Source organism: Amia ocellicauda, chromosome 6, assembly GCF_036373705.1.
Source record: "Amia ocellicauda isolate fAmiCal2 chromosome 6, fAmiCal2.hap1, whole genome shotgun sequence".
NCBI lineage: Eukaryota > Metazoa > Chordata > Actinopteri > Amiiformes > Amiidae > Amia > Amia ocellicauda.
The window spans coordinates 40,562,417-40,587,512 of record NC_089855.1 but is presented as its reverse complement, the minus strand read 5'-3'; the positions used below and the strand labels follow the sequence as shown (position 1 = coordinate 40,587,512).

Below are 25,096 nucleotides of genomic sequence, written 5' to 3'. Positions count from 1 at the left end.
TCCTCTGCTTTTGGGAAGAGAATGAGAAAAATACAAACGGGGTTGGGGGGAGGGTTGGTTCTTTGGTTCTTTGGTTCTTTGGTTGATTTTATAGGAGCGGAAAAGGCGTCACTTTCAGCACAGGGGAGAGAGTTGGATGAGTCTTGGTGAAGCGACTGGGGTTAGAAACGCACAGATCTGGGGAGGGGGGGCAGCGAAGGAGGAGGAGGAGGAAGAGGACGACGACGACCAGAAAATAAAACGAAAGAGAGAGAGAGAGAAAAAAAAGTGTGCATAAACAGAGGGATAGGAGGAGCGCTTTATTTTAGCCCTGGGTTTAAAGTCGACGCGATTGCTAGGGGGGGGGGGAAAGGGAGAGAATAACGCGGGTGCACTTATTTTATTTTATATATTTTTGGAAGGGGCGATAGAGGATGCTGTGTTTTGGAACGACGTGAGGAGATTGCGTTTTTTGTATTATGAGGATGGGAGTTTCGTTATTAATTAATTTCCCAAGCTGCGTTTGATTGAGAAGGACCGACTCTGTCTCCCTGGCGCCCCGGGTTCACGCCGGGAGATTTGGAGACGTGCTCCCCCGGTCGCCGGTGCATGTTGGCCCCGGACGGTCGGGCGCTATGCGACGGCGCGGCGAGGGAGCTTCAACCGAGGAAGGGTAAACGACACCCCGGCGTTTGAGGAGACAGGGCTCACCGCCTGCTGCTTTCACCACACAGAGACCCACAGATACACATCCCTGTCCTGTGTGGACCTGAGAGAGAATCTGGCAAAAATAAATCAGCAACAACCACAATCAAAAGCGAGAGAGAGAGAGAGAGAGAGAGAAAAAATCATTGTGGGAGAATAGTTATCGATGGCTTTGCTGCACCGCGATGGCGAGTCGCAGTCCTTATCCGCAATGAACATTTGAGACACCAAATACAGGCGATGGGTGAGTTGTCGATGTCATGTTTATTTATTTATTTTTCTGCTGTTTGTGTCTCTATGTGTGTGTGTGTCTTGGGGGGGCGGGGGTTGTATAATTGTGGACTGTATAGGATCATACTGTACTATACCCGAAAGTGACACATATGGACGTGCAAATAGCTCATAATATTATTATTACTGTGATTCCTGGGGAAAGTCGGTGTTTTTCTTCCTCTCTCTAACGCATTTGTGTTTTTTTCTTGCTACAATAGACCAAGCTGTTTAGTTAATGTCGTCTTGATTACACACACACGCACATATATATATATATATATATATATATATATATATATATATATATATATATACCCTTTTGGGTATAAGTGATGCGTAATCTACGGCGCCAGAGGTATATTAAAATAATGTCAAAACCATTTTGCAACGTAATGCTTTTCACGACGCTGTCATCTCAGTGTGGCACAAAATACGGTACAGAATCGTTCATTTTGGGGTTACATTGCGAAAATACTCGTTTGTGTCTGTTTATGTATTTGTGTGTCCATCTATCTACTTATATCCTCATGGGGAGGGGGAGTATGAGTAAGTGAAATGAATGCGTTTCATCTCATTGTCATTATTAAATTGGCAATGTTCGGAATGGCCTCGTTTGGTACATTGTGTGTTTTTTTATCTTGTTTTTTCCGTTTTGTTCTACATGTGGAAACGGTCCAGATAATTCTAGTTTTCTACAGCTGAGTTGTTCACAGGGAAGAGGCAGCTTTTATGGAAAACACAGAGAGGCAGAGGGAGAGATGCAGAAACAAACACAGAGATGGACACAGTGATGGAGAAACAGAGAGAGATGGAGAAACACACAAGCACACAGAGAGAGATGGAGACGTAAAGATATGAATTGAGCAAGAGATTGCTTTGGCAATACACTGTTTATGGGATACCAATAAAGCACATTGAATTGAAAATTGAGTCTAAAATGTATATTCTGTATTTTCGTTCCCCGTTACTGTATTCTTGAGCACTAGACGTGCCTCTCAATGCTTCTGCAACACTGAAGACACTTAGTCATGCCAATAAAGCTTTTTTCAATTTGAATTGGAATTTGAGTGATAGAGAGAACACACTACCAGAGACACGTACACACCACACACTTACACTGTCTCGTTCACACTCGCTTGGACACACACTCTCACACACACAATTGCTCAGTTATACACTTACTGCACACTCACTCACACACACACACACTCACTTACAAATGAGAGACCATTCGACCCATCATGAACATAAACACTCACATGCTCGCACTCACTCACTCACACACACACATACACACACACACACACACACACACACTTATTTACATACATGCATGCATATATATATATATATATATATATATATATATATATATAAATATAAATATACAGCTCTGGAAAAAATTGAGAACACTTAACATATATTAAATAATATATATAGTAAACTCTCAGTCCCAGCTCTGTGATTTATACAGCAGTGGCTGACTCTGGTCTCCCAAAAAGTGTGGAATGCCTCTTCTGTTTATTTAAATAACTTTCACCCCCCCAATTTTTGTAAAACAGGAAATGTCACCAGATTGCACAATTTCCTGGAGCTTGGTATAAGGGCTCTGTTATTAGGTTAATCCAGGGGAGGCGTTCTTTTGCAAATGAGTGTGTGTATGTATTTTGTATTCATCACAATCTTGTAATCTGTGCAGTGTTGTGGTATATTTGCAAAGGGTGCAATACCTAACAAATATGGCTTGACTGATTTATTTTGTGATGCTGTGGCTGGAACACAATGCTGGGTGCTGGGCTCTTGAAGTAGGTGGGGTCTAGCCCCAGGTGTACACAAAGACCATGGAATGGTGATTTGAAGGTGTGTTGATTATTTAACAGTGCTCTATCATACCAAAATAAATAGACCTACAATAACAAATGATACCCCAGCTCCCGTCAAGCTTAACTAGTGGCTGAATGGGTCCCTCCCTACACATGGATCAATAAACTGATGAACATAAAGAAAATGTACACGCAAGCCCAATCCTGCATCTGTAATCATAAGCATGTTGGTAAGCAAAGTCCCTAACCAGGTTGAATTGTCCTCCAGAATGCTCTCTGTTTGGCACTCCTTCCTACCTTTCCTTCCCGTGAAGCACCCCCTGCTTTATTTAGTCGGGGAGTTACTCGCGGGGGGGGACACGGCCCATCAGGTGCCCTTTTGCAAGTCTGGCTGCGCTATAAAGCAGTGTTACGCAGCCCTGGCCCTGGGGGCTCCACTCTTGGGTTTGTTTCTGTTTCAGCTCTACTCTCCATTACCTGACCACTCCCTTAGCTGAAGTGATCATTTGAATGGATGAAATCATGTATGAAGCCCTCGGAAGTAACAGCGGAAAACACCACTTGCCCTTGATCGCTGAGGTATTTTTGGCACCATTATCATCTATTGTCATTTATTCTGTTCCTATGCTTCCCCCCACCCCCTCCCCTTAGCACACACCAAGGACAGAACTGTTGTGTGTTGCACTTACTATATTTTACTGGCTTTGGAAATGTTTCTTAGGAGAAACTGTAAGTCATGCTGGGTAAGATACACTGCTAAAAAAAATTAAGGGAACACATAATCATCACAGTATAACACCAAGTCAATTAAACTTCAGGGATATCAATCTGTCCAGTTAGGAAGCCTAAGCGATTGTGAATCAATGTCACGTGTTTTGGTCCAAATGAAAGTGACAACAGGTGCACTGGAAAGGCAACAGCAAGACAACCCCCAAAAAGGGAATGGTTTTGCAGGTGGTGGCCACAGATAATTGCTTTCTCCTTATCCTTTCTGGCTGATTCTTCTCTAGTTTTGCATTTTGCTAGTGTCCTTGTCACTACTGGTAGCATGAGGTAGTACCTGCATCCCATTCAGGTTGCACAGGTAGTCCAGCTCCTCCAGGATGGCAGATCCATACGTGCTGCTGCAAGAAGGTTTGCTGTCTCTCCCAGTACAGTCTCAAGAGCATGAAGGAGATACCAAGAGACAGGCCATTACACGAGGAGAGCTGGACAGGACTGTAGAAGGGCATCAACCCAGTAGCAGTAATCTGCTGCTTTGTGCGAGGAGGAACAGGAGGAGCACTGCCAGAGCCCTACAAAATGACCAGTGGGCTACTGGTGTGTATGTTTCTGACCAAACTGTCAGAAACAGACTCCATGAGGGCCCGATGTCCTCTAGTGGGACCTGTGCTCACAGCCCAGCACCGTGCAGCGCGATTGGCATTCGCCAGAGAACACCAGAATTGGCAGGTTTAAAATTAACATTACTTGCACATTTTTCATGCTCAATTCATCTTGTTCGATAGTTTTTTTTCATCATGTGTGGCTTTGGATAGGCACCTACATTTTGTGCTACCTTTTTCTATATTGTGCAGGGGTTAATGTGATTGGTCTTTTTAAAGGATTCCAAAAGTATATATAACGCAAAACAGTGCAAAAACACTGCCAGTCATATCCATTACTTACTTATCTCGGGTTCTGCTCAGCCTCTGACCAATGTCACCAACCATCTTCTAAGAGAGTATGCAGTGAATGCAAAACTGTGTCCATTGGGGTGCGACTTCGCAGTATGTCCAGCTCCACAGTTCATCTAGTTGTGCGTTTGAGCGATTATGTGTGTCTGTTACATGGGTGTGGTTTTAACCCAAAGCATTGTGGAATACATGCGAAAGTGAGTGACTACAACACGCATTTACGGAAGGCTGACATCCAGGCACAGTATCAAATATGTCACATGGTTAATAAAGCAAGATAATTATTTTAAAGTACTGTACACCTATGTCCCTTTTCCCACAGATAATTTAATAGAAAAATTAAAATAAATGTATGAAATGAAATAATATGATTAACTTTTTTTTTTACACAAAATATTATGCTGTTATTCCGAGCTACTAATCTAATATTCTATAACTGACATTCATTTTTTTTTCTATCCGTTTATAAATTTGTTCAAATTAAATTGTAAATCATATTTCCTTGTAATAAACAGGTAGTTGTACTTTTAAAGGCAACAGAAATTTAAATAATTATTACTCCTAACTTGTGTCAGGACATTTTCAGCCACCTGAAGTTTCCTGACCGTCTCTTGCCCTGTGTGGACACATTCAAGGGTTCAGGGTCAAAGGTTGCTTGACCAATGAAAACACGGAAACGTAGCACAGAGGTTTGCGGAGCGGTCCATGAAAATATGGCCTTACTGAAGGCGCATTTGAAGCGCAGCCAATGGGCTTTTGTATTTCTCAAGCCCTTGCTAGCTGCACACATCTCCAATATTTGAAATCGCAATCATTGGTAAGTAGTCTTAATGCAAAAAGATTAAAACGAAAGAATTTGAGAACTTGGTAATTATTTATGGGAGTGCAGGTTTGAAACGCCACATGTTGATTTACTTTTGGGCGTGTCACAAAACATTGGCCTATTTTTGTTTTCATTTTATTAATTTTGGCATACTACTACTAGTGCATTTTGATTTATGGCAACCATGTGTAGGACACCAAGCCGCTTCCAGGTTAACTTCAAATGACATTGTTATATTGATTACAGACTGCTTTGGTCACTTGTGTTCCTGTACAGTTTGTCTGGTTTGGGGAGTGTCTGAAAGCCTTACTTACAGACGTGGAGGGTGTGTGAAAAAGAAAGGGAAGGGAGTGGTAGATATACTGAATATAATGCATGTATTATTGCACTGTGCTGAAGAAATTTAAACCAGAGATTTTAGGTGATGGAGAGAGAATGCATACAGTATCATGTTGTGCTTTGTCAGAGAGAGGGATTGTTCTAGATATGGAGAGAGAGAGACTGTAGTGTACAGTACAAAAGAGAGAGTATGTGAGAGAGAGTAAGCCTGTACATATATTTTCATCTTTAAAAGTGTATTTACTGTAGGCCTATTTATTGTTCCCATACTGTATGCCTTGACCTGTCTGTCACGGCTTTGGCAACACTGGCAGCAGTGTGGAGTAGTCAGGGCTCTCGACTACTCTGCAGAGGGTTCTGGGTTCAATCCTACGTAGAAGACACTGCTGTTGTACCCTTGAACAAGGTACTGTACCTACATTGCTACAGTAAAAACACAGTTGTATGTTTGTGTGTAAAAAAAATAATGTGATAGGCTATATTGTAAATCGCCCTGGATACGGGTGCCTGCTAAGAAATATAATAATAAATATATTCATAATTAAAAAACTTGTGCCTCGGTTCCACTAGCTTAAGCGTCCGTGCTATGCTGTGCCGGATGTGTCCGTTGTCGGACTCATCCCAGAGCATTTTGTAAAACGAAGCCGTTGTCGGAAGTCCATCCCCTGTTGTGGGAGGAGCAGAGCGATTGTGGGTTTGGTTTGTGTTTTGTTTTAAAAACAAAGACAGAAAACAACACTATGAGTGATAGCCTGATGTGGAAAGGACTTTTGTGTTTATTTGATTCTTTATACTTTACATGATTGGAGACATTTTGAAATCAAAGAGGTGGTGGGGTAGTATTATATGTCAGAAATGACATTGAAGCAGAAAAACTCAAATTAGATCCTAGTAAAGAAACCATCTTTGTGGGTTAAACTTTTGAATAAAAGATCTGGAGGATTAGTGGTAGGAGTGTGTTACAGACCACCCAATTCAGATATTCAGAAAGATGTTGCATTGTACAATGTAATCAGGACTGCATGTAGCAAGGATGTGGCTGTTATAATGGGGATTTCAATTTCCCAAACATAGATTTGGAAAGCCCAGTTGGGACTACAGAAGCAGAAATAGAAATGATTGAGATGGTAAATGACTGCTTTCTAACTCAGTTTGTCAGAACCAATCGTAGAGCATGCATTCATTGATTTTATGTTTTCAAATCAACAAGATAGAGTCAGAGGGACACTAGTCAGAGGCAAACTGTGATCACAGTATGGTTAGCTTTGAGGCATTCTTCCAAAAAACATGGACCAAGTCTAAAACAATGGTCTACATTTTTAGAAAAGCAAACCTTGAAGGTATGAGGTGGCACTTAGAAGAGTTAGACTGGAGCACACTGGGTACAGATTCAGTTGAAAATGGGTTATATTTTAAGAATATACTATTTGAGACTCAGGAGAAATTTGTACCAAAACTTAGCAAATTGAGGACCAGAAAACATTGGCCAAAATGGTTTAATTGAAGTATGCAAAAAATATCAAGAGAAAGAAAATGTTGTATAATGCATACAAAAGGGATAGAGGCTAAACAAAATACAAAGAATATGTTGAACTGCAAAGAGATCTTAAGAAAGGGATTAGGAAAGCAAAGAGGGAAATAGAAAGAAACATAGCTCTTGGTGCTAATACTAATGCAAAGAGCTTTTTTTCAATACTACAACAGCAAGAGGTCAATAAAGGAGGCAGTGAAACAGATAAAGGGCAAAAATGGAAGTATCTTGGAAAACAAACAAGATGTGGCAAATGTTTTAAATGAGTGTTTTCACAGAGGTTTTTATAAAAATCAGATAACATGCCACAGGTTAACAATCAGTCCCATCAAACTCTGAGAGATCAGGATAGATTAGTTACTAAAGGAACTAGCAGAATTAAAAACAAACAAATCACCTGGGCCAGATAATATATTTCCAACAGTACTTAAATTATGGAAATGTATTTATAGGCTGCTAAGTAAAATATTCCAAATTACACTTTTGTATTGAAGTGAGTGTGAGAGAATAAATGCATAAGTGGACATCAGACAGCATCTGTGTCTGCAGCGCTGACCTAGTCGAGCCTGGCACAGGGATTAAAGAATGCACCTGAAGTGGCAATCGCAGGCAGCTGGCATGTCCCTGATGCCAAGTGTCCCGGGCTACAGACTGCAGTGGGCTCTGCAGGCCTCCAATATGTCATATTAACACTGCTATTATTTGATGCTTGATTTTATTCGCATCTTTATTCTAAATACATTTTCTGCTGCAGAGTCATTGACTGGGCTGTTTTGTTTGCTGTCCTACTGCAGAGTCACAGTGATGGTGAACATCACAATTGGGTAAAAGTGAGAATGAGGCATACAGCCTGGCCACCGTTCACATCTCCCAGAGTGAGCCCTCAATGCCACACACAGCCCTGCATGGGAAGTAAGAGGGGGTTTTGCAAAAAAATATGTTTTGCATGTTAAAGCTAACCGCCAGTCTGTGCCATTATATATCTGACTTACCCTCCAACTGCTGAATGCATCAGTAAAAACAATGCATCTAGTAGTTTTGGAAGTCAAATGAAGTGCACTAGCAAGCCTCTCTCTCTGTCTCTCAAAGTCAGACAAAAAGCTTTATTGGCATGACCAGTTAAATCATTGCCAAAGCAGTAATGACAATTGTCAAAAACAATAAGCATAAAAGATGACAATAATAATCAAAACCATAGTAATGACAATAGTGACATTAACACAGGTACATTTATAGATAAATAAATAATTACATTGGAGTGATTAGGGTTAGTTATTCCTCTGTGTGTGTATATATGTGTACTGAGATGCAAAAAGCTAAACAACACTATAGCCCAGTGGTAGTGAGCAACCTAAATTAATCAGTGGGCCACAAGTTCGGCTGTCAAATAACCGCCTGGGCCACAAGACCCCTTTTACCACAATTACAAGCCACAAATGCCACATTTTAATTTAAAAAGAGCTATATAGCCCTAATGCAGTAAATACATGTCAATAATGTACTAAGGGATGAATGCATTGATACAATATATTAAGCAGTTGTCATAAATATACTACTTTATTATAATTGTTTTGTTGGTAGTGGGGGTAGGGTGGTCGTGGGCCGAAAGTGGATACCCAACAACTGCTACAGACTGTAGTCTTGATCTGCTTCAGTACAAAAATATTTTAGTCTTTCTTTTATTTAGATTCCTGCAACACGAAAGCAGTCAGCATTTTTTTTTTTTTTTTCTCCCAATTTGTCTTGTGCTCTGTTTTGGCAGAGATCCTATTGCTGTTTTCCCCATTGGCGTTTCCTGGAATCAGTTCTGCGTGTGATATCCACACCTCTCTCTGCCCTGTAGGTGGGGTTAGTGTGTGTATGAATGTATGTATACATAAACCTATCTTTGTGTGTGTGTGTCTGTCTGTGTATGAATATGAAGGTGTGCGTGAGTGTGTCTGAGTTCTTATTACCGCCCATAACTACTGATTATTCTAGATTGTATGGCAGAGTGATAGAAAGAGAGAGGGGGTGTTGGAAGAGAGAGATGGGGTTACAGGGCGAAGGCAGAAAAGGAAAGCATTATGTGGATTGAAAGAGAGAGAGGGAGTGAGTGATTGAGCGCTTCTGATATTTGAGAAGAGAATGAACAGAGGCAGAAAAGTGTCCATTGTCTGGGAGCTATGTGGGATTGGACTAGCTGGTACAGACTGGCTGCAAACAGTGACTCAACGACACACACACGCAGAATGACGCAGACACACACACAATGAACGATCTGGTGAAGGCAGTTCCCAACCATGTTAGCTACTCTGCCCCTCTGCCTGTGCTGTTGGGTGTTAGCATTGGTTTGTGGTAGAGCTCACATCAGATTGGCTTTTAGATGCGTTTTAAAGTGACTTCCTGTTTTTAATGGAAAAATCCCAACAACAAATCAAACAAAAGAATTCAAAATGTGAGTGCAGCTCCGAGCCCAGATGCGTTTAAAGTACTTGGGAGGCATCCCAAGCCACTCCCTTGCCCCCTCCTTCCTGGGCCTGTGGGGATAGAGCCAATATGGCCACCATCTTTGGGGATGTTACTGTTCCTCTGGGAGCGGGGGAAGGTAGCTGTGTGTGTGCTCCACGGCCCCCGTCCATGGGGGTGTATACCACCACATGCTTCTGCACAAGAGTAAACGGACCTAAATGTGTTCTACCCTTACAGAGTAAACAGTCCTGTTACCATAGGTGGTAATCGTGTTACCTTATACCCTGTTTCCACTATCCATGCTTAGGTGCACCTTGGCCAGTCTGTGCCATACCAGTACACCTTAATATGACTGCCTGAGTTTGCATTTTTTTTTTCATTTTTTGTACTGTATTTTTAGTTTCTTTATTTTGTCACAGGACACTGTATTGCAGTCTGATGCAGTGCCTTCTCCAGCAGGGTTTTCATGATCTTTTCTAACACTTTTAAATGTCTTACTGCTCCAAGCAATTGATCCTGTGTGGCACATTCTGACCATACATGAATAAGTGCTCTAATTTCATAGTTTTCCCAAGGTAAACGCACTCATTTTTTCTTGGGGAAAGAGAATCTCTAGCATCGATAGCCACCATTATTGTAGTTACAATTTCAAAATGCAGTGACATTGCATAAGGGGATGTTATAATACTTCCGCCTAGACCCGTTTAAGACTCGGCAGGTACGATATATTAAACTGTACCTCCTGAAACTCATCTGCACACAGGCTGAGGTGCACCTAAACATGGCCAGTGTAAATGGGGCATCACAGAGTAGACAGTACTGTTACTATAGGGGCTATAGATTTTCACACAATAACCCATGGCCACACACTTCCACAAACTGTGTGTGTGTGTGAGTGCAAGAGGCTATGTTGCTCAAAGATGCACAAAGCCACTGACGCAGCTAGGAGAAACAGTAACTAATCAAGCAATTCTCTTTCATTGCCTTCTCTCAATTCAGCTCCATTCAAATTAGCTTTATGGCTCTTTGGTGTTGCCAAATGTTTGCAATACACGACTGATTTATATAATGCATTTAAAATGTACCATTCTCACAGGGAAAAGCACTGTGGGACATACAAAAGAGCTGGGTTTGCCATGGGATTCCCCTAGGCTCCCAACAGCCTAGCACAGCAAGGAGGCATGCTGCCCCGACCCTCCCAACGCTGGCTATGTAGGGCAGCCTGCCACAGCGGCACTTCAGAACGCCTCCACAGTGCATGGAGGAGGGGAAGAATCCCACAGCCGCACTGGGATGGGTGCTTGCTTCAACCCCTCCCTTTATCCCATCTCTTCTGTGCATTTTGCCCTCAGGGGCCCTTTAAACCTTTATGTGCAACTGTTAGCACTACCAGGAAATGGTGCACTGCTGGTAATTATATGGCATCCTGCATTCCACACCCATGGTGTGCAGGTTCTGATGGGCTCAGCTGACTACATTCCAGGTTCCAGAGCCTTGTAGCCCGACCCTGAGTCGCAGGACTGCTGCTTTATTCCAATGCCCAGTTTCAGGTAGAGCCACCATTCACTTTAACAGAAGGTGTCTGTAAACAAACTCGAGGAGGTAGGGAGAGGATTATATGCGGTTATGCATCATTGTATTTATGTTGTCTGTTATTGATATTGTAAGAAGAATATGTAACATTTATGTTGCTTAACTGCTTTGGCAACAGTGGATTACTCCCATCATGCCAATAAAGCAAATTTGAGAGAGGGAAGGATGGGAGGGGCAGCAAGATCTCACCAAAGACTGGAAGAATGAGATGCATAGTTAAGATCTATTTTTAACAGGTGTCTGTAAACAAACCAGGGCAAATGCAGATGTTGTGGCGGGGTGGGGGGAGCGAGAGAGCAAGCAAGCAAGTGGGCGGGTGTTGGAGGGAGGAGGAGGGATTGATCTCTTTGGAGACCAGAAGGTTGAGATACATATTGAAAATGTATTGTAGTCTGTCATCTATACATTCATCTTATAAATGGCAGAATCATGGCAGCTTTATTTGCACTGTATTTGCACTGAATTTAATTAAATATTTAGATTACAGACTATGTTGTAAATGTGTCCACTGTATTTGGAATATACAGGAAAGGAGCCATGTTTTGCATACTCTGTTGGTTCTGTAAGGGTGGGAGATTGTGTTCAGGCATTTGTTTTGAAGGACAGCACTTGAGGATGCTGCAGTGAGATCGTGTTATCATGGGGCGGATAAGATGACTCGTAAACCACAGCCTAGATGGTTTCATTTGAAAGCTGGACCCACAAACCGATAGCAATTTGACTCTGAATTTCCATACTGTGAGGGAGTGGTACTCCTCTCGCGCTGTTTATCTGAGATTTGTGTTGCTCTTGCAGACAGTGCTCATACCGGGCTGTCTCCAGTCCACCCTGTGTTCTTTTCCTTCTCCCTCCTCTCCATCTTCTTCTAGCTTTCTTTCTCTGTCTTGCTTCACACTCTGGCCAGAAGTTTTGTTCAAAATGGTTTTCCTTTTAAACATGGTTAAAAGTGTGTGTGTGTGTGTGTGTGTGTGTGTGTGTGTGTGTGTGTGTGTGTGTGTGTATACACATACATACATATATATATAAATACAGTGAGGGAAAAAAGTATTTGATCCCCTGCTGATTTTGTACGTTTGCCCACTGACAAAGAAATTATCAGTCTATAATTTTAATGGTAGGTGTATTTTAACAGTGAGAGAATAACAGCAAAAAAATCCAGAAAAACGCATTTCAAAAAAGTTATACATTGATTTGAATGTTAATGAGGGAAATAAGTATTTGATCCCCTATCAATCAGCAAGATTTCTGGCTCCCAGGTGTCTTTTATACAGGTAACGAGCTGAGATTAGGAGCACTCCCTTTAAGAGAGTGCTCCTAATCTCAGCTCGTTACCTGTATAAAAGACACCTGTCCACAGAAGCAAGCAATCAATCAGATTCCAAACTCTCCACCATGGCCAAGACCAAAGAGCTGACCAACGATGTCAGGGACAAGATTGTAGACCTACACAAGGCTGGAATGGGCTACAAGACCAATCGCCAAGCAGCTTGGTGAGAAGGTGACAACAGTTGGTGCGATTATTCGCAAATGGAAGAAACACAAATTAACTGTCAGACTCCCTCGGTCTGGAGCTCCATGCAAGATCTCACCTCGTGGAGTTTCAATGATCATGAGAATGGTGAGGAATCAGCCCCGAACTACACGGGAGGATGTTGTTAATGATCTCAAGGCAGCTGGGACCATAGTCACCAAGAAAACAATTGGTAACACACTACGCCGTGAAGGACTGAAATCCTGCAGCGCCCGCAAGGTCCCTCTGCTCAAGGCCCGTCTGAAGTTTGCCAACATCTGAATGATTCAGAGGAGAACTGGGTGAAAGTGTTGTGGTCAGATGAAACCAAAATCGAGCTCTTTGGCATCAACTCAACTCGCCGTGTTTGGAGGAGCAGGAATGACCCCAAGAACACCATCCCCACCGTCAAACATGGAGGTGGAAACATTATGCTTTGGGGGTGTTTTTCTGCTAAGGGGACAGGACAACTGCACCGCATCAAAGGGACGATGGACGGGGCCATGTACCGTCAAATCTTTCCCTCAGCCAGGGCATTGAAAATGGGTCGTGGATGGGTATTCCAGCATGACAATGACCCAAAACACACAGCCAAGGCAACAAAGGAGTGGCTCAAGAAGAAGCACATTAAGGTCCTGGAGTGGCCTAGCCTGTCTCCAGACCTTAATCCCATATAAAATCTGTGGTGGGAGCTGAAGATTCGAGTTGCCAAACGTCAGCCTCGAAACCTTAATGACTTGGAGAGGATCTGCAAAGAGGAGTGGGACAAAATCCCTCCTGAGATGTGTGCAAACCTGGTGGCCAACTACAAGAAACGTCTGACCTCTGTGATTGCCAACAAGGGTTTTGCCACCAAGTACTAAGTCGAAGGGGTCAAATACTTATTTCCCTCATTAACATGCAAATCAATGTATAACTTTTTTGAAATGCATTTTTCTGATTTTTTTTTTTTACTGTTATTCTGTCTCTCACTGTTAAAAAACACCTACCATTAAAATTATAGACTGATCATTTCTTTGTCAGTGGGCAAACGTACAAAATCAGCAGGGGATCAAATACCTTTTCCCCCCCACTGTGTGTGTGTATATATATATATAATTACACACACACACACACACAATATTATTATAACTAAATATTTTAAATAACTAAATATGTTACCTAGAGAGAAACTTAATTTTACTGCCTTACTGAGATCTTGGGTCCTTTGAAGGGCGTGGGGAGAACAGGCAGTTTGTAGGGCACCTAAAAGATGCCATTTTGGCATTAATCTTCCTGTGACGGTGACTCTGACAATATAGGGGGAAGGGTACACAACTCCACACATCTTTGCGGAAGTCAGATTTTTTGTGGCTTTTTTCGGGTTGACAATTTTTTTTTTTTCTCTTCCTTAAATATCTTCCCTCCCCCTTCATCTCCCCCAACTGCAAACGCCCATGCACTGCCACCTGAAGCCTAAGTCAGCAGAGATGATGAGTCCTCTCTTCTGAAGGAGTGTTGGAGGGGAAAGGAGGTGGGGGAGGGACTAACGAGCTGGGCCCGGGGGAACCAGGAAACCGAGGTCCACATCTCTTCAGATACGAATATCAGAGCAAGAATCCCATCACTGAAACATCAGCAGGGGAGGGGGGAGGAGGGTTATGACATCCAGAAAGATTGCCTAAAAATATCAGCGTCTCTTGTGTATAGAGTTCCTGGTAAGTTGACTTAATCTTTTTCTTCACGTTGAAGAAAGTCCTATTCCAATACACAACCGAATTGGTGCCTGCCCTGCTTCTGGGGTGCTTCTGTTCTGGTGGTCAATGGCTTAATCAGAGCACTATCTGAGCTCTTCATTAACCCTTAACAGTGCTGCTGTTTTTCTTACTTTTGTTTTGGCTTGCATTATTTGTAACTGTTGATCAACGTGGGGCTCGATATGCAACCAGATCGGGGTTCTGGAGAGTAGGGAAACTCCCCAAGGGTCAGATCGGACGACTTGTAATTTCATATTTGGTCTCCGTTGCAGTTGACTGAGAGGTTAGCTGGAATAGCAGCCAGCAAGAAGGAAGGAAGGAAGGAAGGAGGAATGCAAGGCTGACGTGTGTGTGTGTGTGTGTGCGCGTGTGTGTATATATGGGGACAGTGCATCTGTGTGTGTATAGTATTAAGACCCAGTTTGAAGCTTGTGCTTTGGGGACTAGTATAGTATATGTGCCCAGACTGGAGGCAGTGCTGTGTGGACTGCAGTAGTTTGGTAGGGTCTGGGTAACTAGATAGTGTTATGGTTTCCTGTATTCCTGTCTAATGCAATCAGAAAAGCCTTTGGTTGCTGCTATCTGGGGGCTGTTTAGATTAATCTTTTTACATTCACACTGCAGATTATGTGCCATAAATGACAGCAGTAAAGCCACCAAGACAGGAAATGTCTCGGAGAGCATGTATGGAGCGCCGTTTGTGTCAAAAGTGTGTCAATTCAGCTGGCAGTTTGGCCATATAGTAGTAAATTCATCCCGTAATCTCAAGTAATTTGTTAATTTGTCCGATTTATGTCAATTAATCTGTAATTACATTGATAAAACAGACAAACTTCCAGACAACCAGGCCAACTTCCAGACAAACTTCCAGACAAACCAATGAACTTCCAGGCGAACAGACCAACTGTCAATCATGCACTGTGACAAACCCACTTGAGTCTTCCTAGCCAATAGGAGCAGACTCGCCTATTTTAACCAATAAAACTCCAGGCTCACATAAAACGGCTTCAGCCAATAATGGTGCAGTTTATTAGAAAGGGCGTTACTGGCGTCTCTGTAACCGTATGGAAATTAAAATCACCATTAACATAGGCTCGTTTATGAGAAGATGAATTGTTAGAATAGGCAAGGCTTAACCACAGATTTGCCTAGAGTAAAATAAGTATGTTTAATCACTATATATTGTACATGCAGCCTAACATATTTTTAAAATACTGTCGAAATAAGTGACAGATGTGATGTTTCTTTTTTCCTTAAAAAAGGCTTTGAAATATTAAAATATAGAAAAAAGTTTTAAACTTGGTTGTTGTTTAATGTGTCTGTACTAAACCCTTACCTAAAGTATTTATTACCGAGTGAATATAACTATTTATCTGGTTACAGCGATCTGTGTCTTCTCTGAATACATACATACATACACACATACATACATGCATAACTTTGTTTAGATGAGCTACAGATTATAAACATTGAATTCCATGAACAGCTTCAACTTCATAGAGAGGATAGAGCAGTGGCAGCTATGCCCCAGAAGTACATTGGTTTGTAAGTTTGTTTGTAAGTTGGTCTGGTTGTTTGGAAGTTTGTCTGTTTATATTAATTAATATCCACATTAATTACATAGTTGATCAGTGTAATTACGGATTAATTGTACACGAATCGGACAAATAACAAATTACTTGACAGATTACTGGATGAATTTACTACTATATGACCAAACTGCCAGTTTAATGGCCAAATTGACGAATTATGAATTTCCCAATGAACTACCAAATTGACGGAAGAACACTTTTGGCACAAACGGCGCTGCGTAAGCAAAGTGTTAGTGTCCCACGATAAACACGTTATCCACTTCTCCCCCCCCCCTGCGCAGATAAGAACAACACGGAAGGAGGTTTGTCGAGCCTTCGGTGTTGCCCCTGTAAGTCAATGGCAACAAACCTTGGCTGTCATGGATCGCAACGCGCGCTGCACACGGTAATACAATTAATAAGGCTGATTATTACAATCATCATGATCACCATACGTGATTTTTATTTTATTCAGGCTACGTTTTCCATTCACTTATTACACGAATTCAACCAAACTTACTGGGCTGCTGTGTTTTTGTCCACTATTTTAAGTAAGTTCTAATTATTGCTATTAATAATACTATTGTCACTCAGTATTCCCACCCTGGGTAAAAAGCGTCTGCTATTCAATACATCATCATGCGGTCGGGTTCGTTCATTTCGGTACCACTGTCGTTGCCTCGTTTTTCACAAAGAAGTCGAAAAGCAGTCGAGTACGAACCCCCAGATCAAGTGTCGCATACTGACCCTGTTTGTCCAGTCGTGTGAATAGCAAGAGAGTGAGTGAAAGCAAGCAAAGGTCGGGCGTCGAGAGAGACACACACACACACACACACACACACTGGGCGGAGATCACGGAAGAGACCATGTCAGGAACAGTAGACGTTTATTGACATGACAAGAGTCACTGGAACGGCCACAAGTGAGAGCGCGAGAGAGATCGATACGTATGTATGCATGTCCGCGTGTATTGATTCATATATAAATGTGTTTATTTGAGCGTGACGCTGTAATGCGAGGAGTGCGCTGGAAATATCTCGTGTCTGAACTTGCAGAACTCACGCGCCAAGGAGTTGCAAAACTTTTACGTGTTTCATAATATATGTACTTTTGTGTGCATGTAGTCGCTTTTTTACCGATACTTGGTAAACCTTTCGTTTATTCATTTAACTTATTTTCAGCTTTTTTTAGTTTCAATGCGTGTACATAATGGCTGTACGAAAGGTGAAGATCTTAGGCTTTAAACCCGAGTGTGTTTGTGTGGGCGTGTCTGTGTAACCCGAGCGTATTTGTATAAATGAGTGTGTGTTGTTGCTCCGGCTGTTGCTAGTTGAAGTTGCAATACAGTACAATATAGACCCTACGATGCAGTGCAATGTAATCTCAGTGCAGGGGGAGAAAGGAGAGGAAGACGGGAAAGAAAGACCAGGGGTCAGAGAGAGGAGTGGCTGGAGGGAGAATCCAGTCAGTGTGAGATGAACATTAGGGGGTTTTCAGGCGACAGGATTGACCCATCAGCTGCAGTAATTCTCACTGTTGACTGCAGTAATAAACCACTATTCAATAACAGAGAGCAAACACTACTTTATGGTGTAGTGCAGCTGTCTACAAGTCTTCAGCCCTGGTCCTGGAGAGAGACAGTACAGTACAGCAGGGTCTCCAGCCCTGGTCCTTGATCTGTAATCCTTTAAGGTTTATAGGTGTTGTCCATCAGTATAGAGATGGCAACCTAATTTGGTCTCTACACATTAATTCAATAACTGGTTTCAGATAAGTTAGTAATTAAGAGCTAAGTTGTAATGTAAAGCAGAAAATCCTATTGCTGCAGGACCAGGGCTGGAGACCCTACTGTACTGTATTATACACAACTTGATACAATTTATAGACACTGCCCTCTGAACTGCAGTGGGCTGGCTTGTCTGTTCAGTGACAGTTGGAGATCATAGTAATCCTCTTCTGTCATAACAGCTCTCAAAATAACACTTGTGGAATTGAAAAGAAGAAAAAACACTGAAAGATGAAAATGCACAAAGCCACAGTCTGTAGTGGTGAGAATTAATTGGATAAGGGCATCTGCCAAGAAATAATAATAATTGAACCCTCGGTCAGTGTGTGTGAGAGGGTGTGAGCATGAGGTAGTGTGTGGCAGCCGGTGTGTGTTAGTGTTTGAGTGAGTTGGTGTGTGTCAAGTGTGTTTGAGTGTGCGATATGTCTGTTTAAGTAGGACTTGTTTGTTCAGCCTGTCAGAAGAGAATTATACTTTGGCCAGCAGGATACAAAATATGCCCCTCTCTCTCTCTGTCACACGATCTCTTCCTCTTTAACACACACACACAGGATCTCGCTCTCAATCTCACCCCCCCGTCTCTCCTCTATCTTTATATCTTCTTGCTCATGAACTTCTTCCTTGTCTCCCATGGCAATTCTTACCCTCCGCCTCTCCGTGCAGTGTCAAGGTGTGTTCCCTGCCCCCTGGTGCAGTTCTCCTCGAGCGTATAGCTGCCCATGGTTGTTGCATGCCACTGCTGTCGCTGGCGTGTGCAGACCATAATGTTGTACAATGTCAAGGTCTCTCAGGTGCAGGAGCAAGTGTTGTTTCTAATGGATACCGCAAATGTCTCTGTAACAGGGTTGGAGGTTATTTATATGTGGTGGTGTATGGGGTCAAAGCTTATTTACAGCTGTGAACCTGGGCCTTACACTGCAGTGCATGCATGTAAACATGCACTGCCACTCCACTGATTGATTGGTTTTGTACGTCTCCAACCATCCCCTTCTCCTGCAGTGCATCTGGCGTGAGGTGGTAAAGATCTTTATTGGTGTTGGTGGTGGTAGTGTTAGCAGGGGGTGGTCCTCTCCTACCACAGCTATGTATTTACATTCCCTTATATGCTTTTGTGGGCTGGTCTTCACACCACATTATGGACCTGTGCACTTCCAAGGAGCTGCCAGAAGCACAAGCGGACATGGCACAATGGTGTGAGCACCAGGCTGAGAGGGGCAGTGAGACACACAGAGGAGGTGCAAAGTGAGAGTGTGTGTATGTGTGTGTGGGGGAGTGAGGGAATAGGGAACATATGTGTGTGTGGGAGTGAAGTAGTCTGTGTTTGCAGCACCTGAGCAGTGCACTGAGGGACTGGGCCTTTCCTGTATATTATCCATAATAATTCTCGCTCTCTTCCCCCCCCCCCCTCCTGTACCCCACGCCCCCGTGCAGGATGAGAATGCGGCGTCACCGAGTGTTCCTGCTGTGCACGGTGGGCCTGTGCGTCATCTCTTTCCTGCACTACTACAAGGCCCTGCACTATGTGTCCCTGCTGCGCGAGCTCTCTGCCCCCTACCCTAACATCCGCTCCTTCATCATGGTGTCCGGCTTCTTCTGGAAGGACGGGGGTGGGGCGGGTGGAGAGAGTGGGGCCAGCTTCCCCAGCGCCCACCCTGAGGGAGCCCCACCGCCCCCAGCCCCCCGCCGCGCCTCAGCCCCTCCGGGGGAGGTGCTGCCCCAACCCTGGGACAGGGATGTGGGTGAGGGGAGGGAGGAAGAGGAAGATCGGGATGGTGGCAAGAGGAGCAAGCCGGGGGAGATTGGGGAGCTGGATGCTACTGAGGTGAGATTTGTATGTTTTGGGGTGTGTGAGAGTGTGAGGTTTGGTTGGTCAGTTGGTCTCTTTCTTTTTTTTTTTGGTAACCCCTCTCTCTTGCTCTCTCACACTCTCCCTCAGGAGCTCTGGACCCAGGATGATCACGCCCCCTCCCAACCCCACCCCAACTCTGCCCCACAGACCAGGCCCAGCGCTGACGCCACCGCCCCCAGCCACCCCCAGTCCCCCCGGCCCCGACCAGACCCCATGGGGCCTCTGGGTGACCTACACCGCCGCACCTTCCAGCTGCAGGAAGACGAGACGCCATACTTCGTGCGCACACGCGCCGGCGCCCTGTGCTTCCGAGAGGGCACAGAGATGGCCCCACCCCGAGGGGGGGCGGGTGGGACCGGGGAGGCTGGGGAGGGGGCAGTGCTGGGGGTGCGGAAGATCCTGCAGGAGGAGGGTAGTCGTGCAGGTGGTGGGGTGGCAGGCACAAGGCCACGTGGTCGAGGCCGGCGACTAGTAAAGTGTGTCTGCCGCCCCGGCTGGCATGGGCCCTACTGTGGGGTACCCACCATGGTGCAGCACTCCAACCTGCCCACGAAGGAGCGTCTGGCGCCCCGCGAACGGCCCCGGCGTGTGCTGAACGCCATCAACGTCAACCACGAGTTCGACCTGCTGCACGTGCGCTTCCACGAGCTGGGCCCGGCTGTGGACCTGTTCCTGGTGTGCGAGTCCAACTTCACGGCCTACGGTGAGGCCCGGCCACTGCACTTCCTGCAAAAGCTTCTGGATGGCACCTTTGACTATGTGCGCCATAAGATCCTCTATGTCTTCCTGGACCACTTTCCTGATGGCGGCCGGCAGGACGGCTGGATTGCCGATGACTACCTGCGCACCTACCTGACTCGGGACGGGCTGGCACGGGTGGGCGGGGCACGGCCAGACGACGTCTTCATCATCAACGATGCCGACGAGATCCCAGCCCGCGAGGGGGTGCTGTTTCTCAAGCTCTTCGACGGCTGGACCGAGCCCTTTGCCATCCACATGCGAAAGTCCCTGTACGGCTTCTTCTGGAAGCAGCTGGGCTCGCTGGAGGTGGTGGCGGGCTGCACGTTGGGCATGCTGCGTGCCGTGTATGACAGCGATGGCATCAAGCTGCGCAGGCGCGAGTACTACACCCTGCCGGGATTTCGCCGGTACGAGAACATCACTGGCCATATCCTGGTGCAGTGGTCCCTGGGCAGCCCCTTCCATTTCGCCGGCTGGCACTGCTCCTGGTGCTTCACCCCCGAGGGCATCCACTTCAAGCTGGTATCGGCACAGAACGGTGACTTCCCGCGCTGGGGCGACTATGAGGACAAGAGGGACCTGGGCTATATCCGGGAGCTCATCCGCACAGGGGGCTGGTTCGACGGCTCAGTACAGGAGTACCCCCCCTCCGACCCCCGTGAGCACATGTACGCCCCCCAGTACCTGCTGGACAACTATGAGCGCTACCGCTACATGCTGGAGAACCCCTACGCCAAGCCGGGAGACCGGGGTTGGAATGGCGGCCGGGGGGGGGCAGGTGGTGGTGGGGCAGGTTAGAGAGGAGAGGGGAAGAGGTAGGAGGAGGAGGGCAGGGGAAAAGGGGGAGGGTGAGAACCCCCTAAGCCAAAAAGGGAGAAGAAATGGAAAAGGGGGTGTTATAGACTAAAAACCCTGATGTCAAGAAGAGAAGGAGAGGAGGGGTGAGTTGGGGAAGGAATAGAGAGAAAGGGAGTTGGGGGGAGTGCAGGGGTCTGGGTGTGGATGGATGGACAGAATCTTGGATGTGTGCGTCCTGATATGCGGGCGGGCGGGCGGGGGGGGGGTGCACTCCTGCCCCGAGCAGGCAGGATTTCACAAAACTACATTACAGATACACCCTCCCTAATCCCCCCTTCTCCTTCTATCCATCCACACCCCCCACCACCACAACAGGATTTGGGGGCAAGGTTGCAGGTGGGAGGGGGTTTCGAGGAGGTATGGAGGCCTGTGGATCAGAACAGCTTCTGTATTTTTGTTTGTTTTTGTTTTTATTTTTATTTTGTTTGTGTCTATGCGTGTGTGTTTTGTATTTCTCACCAGAGTGGCCCAGCCCTCCCAGAACTCCATCCACTCGGAGTCAGTATTATTGTCACGATGAGGGCAGTTACTAGCTCTGGCAGGGATGTGCAGAGACGGTGGGGAAGTGGTTCCTTGCCAATAAAGGGGGGGGGCACCACCACCCCCATTGCAGTCAGTAACGTAGGGGGGTTGAAGTTACGAACTGATGGTCATAACCGTGTGATGTGGGTGTGGGGTCTGGACAAATTGGAGGCAGGTGTAAATACCAGGGGCACAGTCCGATCAAGGCACTTGTGGGGGTGTGGGCTGCAGAGGACACTTTGGGCTCTGTGGTCCAAGGGGGCAGAGGCTTGTGCCACCCCAGACCCCCCTCACAAAATTGTGAGCTGGAGGAGCAGTGCATTGTGGGATCTGTTTGTTGCTTTGTTGAGCATCTCCTCCTGCAGGGCTCAGTGTGGGCTGGTTGTGGTCTTTCAGACAGTTGTTTATCTGGGTTTAAAATATACTGCAAGGAGTCTCTCTCTCTCATCAACACACACACTGCTGTGTGGACTATAGCTTTCACCTGCTAAGTCAATGCAAACAGTGCTAGTTTCTAAAATCAACATACACATGTGCACCCACACCCACTTAAGACACACACGCGTGCACCCACAGACAGACGCACTTTGACACACAATTTCTAACTGGGATAATGCCCTTGGCACACACTGAGGTGTTCAGTCCTTAAGCAATCCACAGCCTCCTTGGCTCACAATCAGTCGGTCAACTTCTGATCATAAGATAGTGTTATTCTGTTACAATATACTGTACTAGACTTCACTTCCACACAGTGATTTCCTATGCATCGAACCATTTCAGTAGCTGTCTGACTGCGACACTGACTGACTGTCTGATTCTCCACACTATGCACATCCCAGAGCCTCCTTCTGTGCCCGTACCTGCTGTAGTGTCACAGCTGGCAGGACTGCCCAAAGCAGCTGGCAAGCAGGTCTATGATACCAGCACAGGTGTAATTTGTTACATTGTCCTCTGATAGCTAGTGTATTTTTCTTTTATTTAACAAATTGTCTTTAGTGTTATATTTTACTTTTGTTACCTGTACTATGTTTTTCTTTTTTTTTTTTATTGCTGATCCACTCCTGGATTTAAAAAGGGAAGAGACAGGTGGGCAGACAAGCATGTGGCCTGTGGACATGGACTTTATAATTGTTTTTTGATTTTCATCTGGTGGGGGAGCCTAGGAGGCAGGTTGGCAGAAAGACACTTCAAAACCATGAACAAATGTGTGTCTGTCATTTTGTCAGACTCTCTCTCTCTCATATATGACACATGCATATACTGTGGAGTAGGAGGGTAGGCTACTTTCATTTAGTTTTCAAACTGGAATGAATATATACATACTGACTGCCTGCCACACTGCTCACAGCAAAGTGAGCCCCTTTTGTCTCCAGTCTGACTGGTTTGTAAGAGACTATTCTTTAACTTCCCTCTTGTTCACTGTGGTTACATTGTTCTGCATAGTGAGTTATCTGTAGGTCAGCTATGTTTGGCATTTTTACAAAATCACTTACTGATCACTTCCCCCTGTCTCTTGTAGGGGTGTGGTTGTGCCACATGGGGGCAGTGTGGCTCAGCAGTCAAGGCCTGTTTTGCAGAGGAGAAATGTACTGCAGCAAGAGGGACTGCACCTGCAGCAGGCCTCCTGAGTGGTCCCAGTCTGTCTAGAAGTCTCTGTCTGTCTCTCTAAATCTCCAGCAGTCGCCCTTGTGTCTGTGTGGTGTTTGTCTTTCTGTTTATCTCTATATCAGTCTTTCTATCGGTGTCTATCTCTGTCGGTCTCTTTTGCTTTCCCTGTCAGTTTCTTTATATCTATCAGTCTAGCTATCTATTCATGTATCCATCCACATAATTTATTTGGAGGCCTCCCCCCCCCGTTCCCAAAGCACCAGTAACCAACCTGTTCCTGTATTGATTATATTTTTTATTTTAAATATACATATTTTTTATGCTTATCCGGGAGCTCCTGCTTCCCAGTCTAGCCTCAGTGCAGCTGAAGTACTGCGCTCATGTAGGGAAGTGGAGGTGCTGTCTGGGTGTTGTTTACAATACAGCTCTCCTTTCAGGCAGCAGTTTCTCCCAGGTAGATATGGTATGTGCACAGAAGCCAAACTTTCAGCTGCCTGGAAGGCCCATTGGGTTGCACAGTTCGTTTCTTGTGTGATGGGGAATGGTGGTGGGTGGGGGGTGTCAGTTGTAACCACTTAAAAAAAATATATGTATATATATTATTTTGTTGTTATTACCTGTGACTCCAGCCTGCTGAATTGCACCCAATCCTGGGCCACAGTCCGTTGAAGAGTCTAGGACTTGTACACAGCTGCAGCAGGCAATGCTACCCCCTTCCCCCCCCCATGACAGACAGTGTGATGCTGCCATTGCTGTAGTGTAATAAACACTGTCCATTACACTCTACTGGTGTGTCAGGGGGAGCTGTCAATCATCTGTGGAGACACTTATTCAGCCCCAGCGAGATGACTGTCCAGAGTCCAGCTGGCTGAACTGGGCTAAGATGGTATGGGTGTGTGTGTGTGTGTGTGTGTGTCTGTCTGTCTGTCTGTCTCTCTCGCATACGACCACTGACGCAGTGGGAACACTACTGATCACATTCTCAATGGACTGCTTTGCCTTTTGGCATTGGAATCGCCACCTGCACTGGGCCGTGCACACCCCCTGCCAGAGCCCTGGACGGAGCTGTTGGGGCTATGTGCCCACAGTGCTAGCCTGTCGACGAGGGGGTCAAAGCCACTATTACTCTCCTGGGTGCCACTTTCGTATACCCTACCCTGGACAAACTCTCAGACTGAGGGAAGGAGAAGGGGGGGAGGGGAGGAAGAGAGGGATTTTACTAACAGAAACAAACAAACCCTGAGGCATATTATTTCTTCTGTTAATAATGGAGGGTGTATATTTATGAATACATGAGTACATAGATAACGCACTATTGTTCTGTATGTGAATGGCTGTACGTTAACCTTGAGCTGGGAGGGGGGAATCAAAAAAGGATTCTGTGAAAAATAAATATAATAAATTAATTTTAAAATTTTGCACTGCTGTTTGTCTTTTTACTATTATATATATATAAGTCCAATTAAGGGGGGCAGCTGTCAGTCGACTGTGAAGACCCTGATTAGGACCCAGAGAGATAACTGTTCACAGCGTCCAGCTGACTGAACTGGGATTAAGACAGAAGTGCGCTGTGTGTAAACCATGGACTGGATACTGGATAAGATGTGAATACTACGGAGCCCTGGAGGGGACATGAAACGAGTGCTCGACTCAGATCAAAAACACCGGTGTGGCAGACTGGGTAAACATCAGTCAGCTAATCCACACATCCTGCAGCGTGTA

At 45.1% G+C, this 25,096-nt stretch overlaps 1 protein-coding gene across 5 annotated transcripts; it reads left to right on the top strand.

Moving 5' to 3' along the window:
* Nucleotides 1-24,792, top strand: mgat3b (beta-1,4-mannosyl-glycoprotein 4-beta-N-acetylglucosaminyltransferase b). Of its 5 annotated transcripts, none has more exons than XM_066707152.1 (3): nt 30-928; nt 19,228-19,618; nt 19,733-24,792. In XM_066707152.1, exons 2-3 carry the CDS (start codon nt 19,229-19,231, stop codon nt 21,182-21,184), a joined length of 1,842 nt encoding a protein of 613 aa, XP_066563249.1. In that variant the 5' UTR covers nt 30-928; nt 19,228; the 3' UTR covers nt 21,185-24,792. The 5 variants fall into 5 exon arrangements, 4 of the variants coding, with proteins under 4 accessions (XP_066563249.1, XP_066563250.1, XP_066563248.1 ...); XM_066707153.1 differs by lacking the exon at nt 30-928 and adding an exon at nt 14,252-14,400; XM_066707151.1 differs by lacking the exon at nt 30-928 and adding an exon at nt 16,310-16,416.
* The last annotated feature ends 304 nt before the right edge of the window (nt 24,793-25,096 follow it).